Here is a 7,006-nt window from a genome sequence, read left to right as displayed (position 1 = left end):
TTATTCCAAATGCAGGTTCCTAAATGTCCTAGGGTTGGTGTCGTCTCTACTTCTTGTTTTTTCATTAATCTTATATTCCTTTATTTTGTCCAATAATATCCCCTTTCATACTATATTTCCAAATAAAAACTTGTTTTCTACCTAAGATATTCAATTATACTTTTTTTGTTTGAGATGTTCATCATGATCCTAAATCATATGTTTTTAGGGTATTCTCTTGATCATAAAGGTTATTGTGTTATCGTCCAAGCCTTGCTAAGTATGTTGTGTTTGTTGTTGTTACTCTTCTTGAAACAAACACCTTTCACTTTCGATTCAGGTTGTCTCAAAATCAAGTTTTTCAACCTCTACATCGGTTTAGTCTCCCATCAAATTCACTTTTTCGTGTCACCTACGTACAACTAATACTGCAACTTCAGAACCGTTACTTGTGAGTGTCCGTATTTCTTAAGACTATAAAACCATGTCTTAATGAGCTAATATCTCTGTCATCAAACCTGACTACTGTAAATGATCTTGATCTCTCTACTTCACTTCAAAAGGGTAACATATGTGGGCGATTTTCCCCAAATATCACCTGACAGGTCTTTATTTCCATGTCAGACACCCTTTCATCTTAATTTCCCGATCTAATATCCTTTACAGAAAGACGCGACACCGCGTCTTACACTGATATGGCGTCACGTATTGAAAGGCAAGGCCCATACATGGCGTCTAACGCAACATGTAAAAACTGGGTGTTAATTTTATAAATATTTTTTAAATGGTGCGTAATATGTAATTAATTTTTATTATGGTTCTATTTGTGTCACAATGTCAACTTTATTTATTTATTTTTTGTGTGTAAAAAAATTTTCTATATTAAAATCTTTAAATATTCTTTTTCAAATTATTTTATAACTCGATAAATTTTGATTTTTGCATGAAATTACGCAATAAGTATAACATAGTATAGGAAAACTTTGAGAGTAAATAATTTAAAATATGAATAATTTTATAAAAGTTTTATAACTAGTATTTCTTTTACAAAATGATAATGATGATAAGAAATATTTTATAATTTAAAAAATTATAAATTTCATATATTTTTTAAAAAAATTATTGACTTTTAAAATTAATTTTTTAAAAATATATTAAAATAAACTTTTAATTAAAATTGAGGGATCAAATGAATTATTATTCATTAATTATTATTTTTTAACAACAGTTAATAATGTTTATTCATTTTTAATAAAATTAAAATTTAATATTTTTTTAATATTTTTTAAATTAATATTAGAAAGAATATTTTAAATAAAGAGGTGATATTTTTTAGCTTTACATTCTTTTTTATGGAATTTTATTCACTTTTAATTCTTTTTTTATTGCATTTTTATTGATTTTTTAAATATATGAGTTATAATTAAAATTGATCATTTATCCTGCTATTATTCAAATTAATTAAGAAAAATTATGGTAAAATATTTCTAAAAGAAAAATATAAATACATACATGAAAATCTAAAGATTTTTCTTTCTTTTATGTTACACTCTAAACTTGTAACAAAATTCAAAAAAGAATGTAAAGCTAAAAAATATCACATATGTATTTATAATATTCTTTTTAATATTAATTTTAAAAAATATAAAATAAATATTAAATTCTAATTTTATTAAAAATAAATAAACATTATTAACTGTTGTTAAACAATAATAATTAATGAATAATAATTCATTTGATCTCTCAATTGTAATTAAAAGTTAATTTTAATATATTTTTTATATTTTTAAACAATTAATTTTAAAAGTCAATAAATTTTTCAAAAATATAAGAAATTTATAATTTTTTAAATTATAAAATATTTCTTATCATCTTCATCATTTTGAAAAAAAAATACTAGTTATAAAACTTTTATAAAATTATTTATATTTTAAATTACTTACACTCAAAGTTTTCCTATACTAGATTATACGTATTGTGTAATTTCATGCAAAAATCAAAATTTGTCGAGTTATAAAATAATTTACAAAAGAATATTTAAAGATTTTAATGCAGAAAGTATTTTATTCACACACAAAAAATGAATAAATAAAGTTGATGTTTTTACATAAATATCACAATAGCAGAAATTAATTACATATTTGGCACCATTATAAAAATATTTACGAAATTAGCACTCGATTTTTACAACATAAAACGCGGTGCATGAGTCGCGCCTTTTAACACGTGGCGTAAGGCGCGGTGCATGGGTCGCGTCTTTCTGTAAAAAGGTGTTACATCGGTAAATAAAGATGAAAGAGTGTCTGACAGGAAAATAAAGACTTGTCAGATGATATTTGGGGAAAATCGCCACATGTGTACCTATCCTATCTTTTTGTTGTTTCCTATAATCATTTTTCTTCTTATTGTTGTGATTTCTTTTCATTCTTAAATAAAGCTTTTGTCCCTAAAATTATTCACGAGACATCAACTTATCCTGGACGGCATACAACCATGCTTGAAGAGATAACTACTCTAGATGTCAATAAAATCTGGTCTTTGGTGTCTATCGGTAAACGAGCTATTGAATGTAAATGAGAATTCACTTTCAAAGTCCATCTTGATGGCTCTACTGCTTGATTAAAAGCTAAACTTTTTGCTAAATGATATGTTTATAATCATGGAGTGATTATCATGATACTTTCTCTCACGTTACTAAACTTATTTATGTCGAATTATTTATCTCGTTTGCAATAAATTTTGATCGACATCTACATCAGTTAGACATAAAGAATGATTTTCTTCATGCTCGTATTTAGAATTAGGTGTATATGAAGAAATCATTTGATTTTGTATTTCATGGGAGTATGATCGTTTGAAGAAAAAAAATTATATGACTTGAAACAAAGTCCTTTTGTCAAGTTATTGAGAAGTTTGGGATGCAAAAAAGTAAGTCAAATCATTTGGTGTTCTATAAAAAGTTTGATATAGACACTATCCTATTAATTGTATTTATGGATGATATTGTGATTATTGGAAGTGACTCCAGCATAATTCATCTTTTTGCATTTTTCTTTATACATAATTTCATACCCAAGACAAAGGATTGTTAAAATATTTATTGAGAGTTGAAGTTACATGAATAAGAATAAAATCTTCTTATTTAAGAGGAAATGTGCTTGATTTATTATCGGAGTCGAAAAATTGGATCCAATGGTTCTTAATTTATAATTAACTAAAGAAAGAATTACTCACAAACCCAGAACTTCATTCACCTTCTAATTTAAAACAAGCCATATATACATATACTACCAAGATTCAACACATAAACAAAGGCTACTTCTCACTAGCATCACCCCAACTATTAACTACCCTGAACACTACTAACAACAAAATAGAACAATAATTTGCACTGCTTGTGCTACCGATACAGATGAAACTCGGAGTCCGATTTATCCAACTTGCTCAAAACAGATCATGCTATGCTCAATGCTCTCTACCTTGCATCACCAACTTTAGATGTTAGAGCTATCCTGAGCTGCTCCTGTGTGTAAAACCGGCTCTCCATCTTGACATTCACTTGCTGTATCATCAATTCATTAACAACCGACACGCTGGCATGCTGCACATCGAGGTCTAGCTCCTCCAAGGCAGACATTAACTTCGCTGCTGGGTGGTTCTTTTTATTGGACTGGATTCGAACCATTGCATCCAATCCAATAATCTTAACATCAATATCTAGTTCTGCCAATTTGTAGCTGAGGTGGTTCGACATCGTGTGGCCTTTTTCTTTACTTGCGAGTTCTCTCTTCGCATCCTCTAATTGCTTATGCAACTCCTCTTTCTGTGAATCCGCATTGTGTAGCTTTCTCCTAAGCTCGTTAATATATGAAATAGCATCACCAAGGAGCGATGCTTTATCCATCTTCGATACATTTGGAACCACTGCACGCAGAGCATAAAACCTCTGGTTAAGTTTCTCTCTTCGTTGTCGCTCCGCTTCGACGTGATTCAAAGGCTCCTCTCTTCCATTAGCCGGTTTTCGTCCACGTTTACGAGGCCTCTTTTCAGGCTCCACAATAGCCCTTCTACAATCAGTTTCTTTCACGACTGAAACTTCGAGATCAGAGTGATCAGAATCCCCAACACCACCACTTGATTTTACCACATCATCAGGAGGCAGAATCACACCAGAAGTAAACGAAAACATCCCTTCTTCATCACTCCCTCTCGGTGTAGGCGACCTCTTCTTCGTAGAGTTTCCTGAAAACAAATTACCGGTTCCAATTCCCTTACTCTCACCAAAATTCAATATCTCCCCAGATTCCGGTCGCAGCAAACGGGAAGGGGAATTCCCATTCCTCACACTATTACTCCCATCAAAGCCATTATTGGAGAAATTCAAGCAAAAACTCGGTCCCTGCAGAATATTTCCATGACGATTAGAACTCGGATTATCTGTTAAACTACTAGAACTAGGATTCTGATTGCTAGTATCATTGTTATTGCTTTGCTTGAGTGCAAGTCCGATATTGGGATCAGTAATCCAAAGCGAAGTTGGGTCGCTGTCGCACTGATCGGCAGTATTATTAGCAATAGACCAGGAACCAGTTTCAATTCCATTATTGAAGTTAAACAAAGCTCGAACCTTATTCATCAGATCTGAACTTTGGGTTATAAGCTCCGTTGACCCCAATTCAACAACCCCATTTGCAAACGGTATACAAACCATCGTTTGCAAACCGAAAACCTGCCCTTGCTGCGCTCTCTCACACATCGAACCGGCTAATCTGTCCGACCCGACGACCCAAACCGGACTTGAATTTAAAAAGGCCTGCCCCGGAAGGCCGTTGCCGTTGACGAAAGACTGCGTCATGGAAACTAAAAAGAACCACTCGGTATCCGTGACTTCTTCGTCGACGGCACCATCGGTGGACCCTGAAATCAAAGAGTTGAGTTCTCTAAGGACTCTTTTACGGTGTTCTTGCTCCGCGACTGTAGATGAAGAAGCTTGCAGCTTTGCTTTTCCTTTATCTTCTTCCCCTTTGTAATACCCATCTCCCCAGCCGAGCGCGGCGGTGCCGGAGGAAACATACGAGGACTGCCAAAAAATGGCGTAAGTCCAGCAATTGCGAGCGCCTTCGAGGAGGGCTTGGAGACGCTGTTGAAGAGAGTCTTGATTGAGGGGAGAAACGGAGGGATGGGATTGGGCGGCGAGGGAGGACTTGAAAGGGTCGGTTCCAACAGCAGCGACAGGTGTGAAAGTGGATGCAGATGATTGCGGCGGCGGCGGCGGCCACAAAGAAGAGATGTCGGAGCTCATGAAAGCGTCCATAACTGATGCGTTGTCGTCCGACCAAAGATTCACCGTCGGCGGTAACTGATATTCCGTCATTACACAAGGTTTATCAAGATTTCTTTCTCTTTCGTCTTAATTTTCTTGTGGTTTCGAAGAAGAGGAAGAAGCAAATAGAGGTGGGAAATGGATATTATGGGGTTTCGTTTAGGGATTTATTTGGAGTGAATTTGAATTGAATTTTCCTTTTATTTAGTTTTTTCAGTGGTGGGTCGGGGAAGGAGATGAATTAGAAATTAGAAAGCGAGAACTAAAATTAAATATGGGTAACCTCCACGTTTAATACATAATTATCATTTTTGTTTTGTTTTATAAATCAATTATTTTTTTAAATTATATCCAATTTAGTTTTGTTTTATTTTTATCAATCACTATTAAAAACTTAACAATAATAATTACATGTCACTGTAAGATAATATCACATTATCATTGAAAATAATAAAAAAATCAAGTCAACAACTTTGTTAATTTTTTAACAGTAAGTGACCAAAATATAACATTAGATATTTTTTTGATAAGAGTAGTTGAATGACTAAAACAAAATAAATATAATAATTAAGATATTAAATGTGTATTTTATGCATTAAATATTTATTCACTTACTTTTATTTAACATAATTTAGTTCTTTTATTGTTGTAACGTTATTATGTTAGATGAGTGTTTAAAATCGGGTATTCATATTTTTGGGTACTCAAAATATTAAGTGTCCAAGATTTTTGGGTACTAAAATATCGGTATGTGTCTTAGCCCTTAAGTTCGGGTACTTGATAGTCAGTATCTGTAAAGCTCGTATACTTGTATTTTCGGGTGATGTTTACCAAGTTCATTTTTATAATTTATTTTAATTTAAATAATAATATTTTTAAAAGAATTCATGTAGAAAAATTAAAAATTTATAGTATTAAAAATTCAAATTATATAATTAAAAGATGAAATTGAGAATATTAAGGTGAAATAATTTAAAAATTAAGAATTTAGTATGTAATGATGAAATAATTAAAGAAATTAGGAATTTGGAATGTTGGATTAAAATAATTTGAGAATTTAGAATACAAATATATAATAAATTGAGTATCGAGTCAGTAAGTACCCGACTAAGCATTATTTTATGATTCGGGTCCGATTCGAAAAACCAGATAAAAATATCGGGTCAGATATCCAATCTAAAAATTCAAATATTTTAATTATAAATATATGGTAATTTTAAATCGGATTGACGATAATAAGTAGAATCATCTGGATCAGGTATTTTTTAAAACCCTAACAATAGTACAATCATGTTTATATCCATTCTCATGTTTTAACATATGATTTTTTTTACATATGTTTTAACATATGATTTTTTTTACATATGTTTTAACATATGATTTAATAATAAATTAATTTCGCTTTATATTATTTTTCTCGTTCATGTTATTGAGCTTAAACATATATAATAAATAAATATATATTATTTTTACTTAAATTGTACTCGTATTTTCAATTTTAAGTTTAATTCTGTACTATATGACAAATTATTTAAAAATTCATATAATCAAACATATCAAATTAATAATATTATTATCGACAAGTATTAGGTGTAACGGTAAGACACGTTATATTTAATGCTATGTTTAAATCTTAAAGATAATATTATTAAAAAAGACAAACACAAAACACAAATCTTAAAAATGAATCTTAAAACGGACATG

The 7,006-nt window shown here is 30.9% G+C and overlaps 1 protein-coding gene across 2 annotated transcripts; it reads right to left on the bottom strand.

The window, feature by feature from the left end:
- Positions 1 to 3,205: 3,205 nt before the first annotated feature.
- Positions 3,206 to 5,522, bottom strand: LOC120145174 (transcription factor MYC2-like). 2 transcript variants are annotated; one of them, XM_039159074.1, is made up of 2 exons: positions 4,607 to 5,521; positions 3,206 to 4,378 (listed from the first exon to the last, which is right to left on the bottom strand). In XM_039159074.1, the coding sequence occupies exons 1-2, from the start codon at positions 5,351 to 5,353 to the stop codon at positions 3,455 to 3,457; spliced, it is 1,671 nt and encodes a 556-aa protein (XP_039015005.1). In that variant the 5' UTR covers positions 5,354 to 5,521; the 3' UTR covers positions 3,206 to 3,454. The 2 variants fall into 2 exon arrangements, with proteins under 2 accessions (XP_039015005.1, XP_039014999.1); XM_039159068.1 differs by having other exon boundaries at positions 3,206 to 5,522.
- Between the last annotated feature and the right edge of the window lie 1,484 nt (positions 5,523 to 7,006).

The sequence above is a fragment of the Hibiscus syriacus genome, unplaced genomic scaffold (assembly GCF_006381635.1).
Source record: "Hibiscus syriacus cultivar Baekdansim isolate YM2019G1 unplaced genomic scaffold, ASM638163v2 tig00002338_pilon, whole genome shotgun sequence".
In the NCBI taxonomy this organism is placed as follows: Eukaryota; Viridiplantae; Streptophyta; class Magnoliopsida; order Malvales; family Malvaceae; genus Hibiscus; species Hibiscus syriacus.
The sequence above is the reverse complement of the archived record's forward strand: the minus strand, read 5'-3'. Positions and strand labels throughout refer to the sequence as shown.

What these genes read in the sequence shown, in the direction of transcription:
- LOC120145174 (XM_039159068.1), bottom strand. Translation starts at nt 5,353, where the DNA reads ATGACGGAATATCAGTTACCGCCGACGGTGAATCTTTGGTCGGACGAC.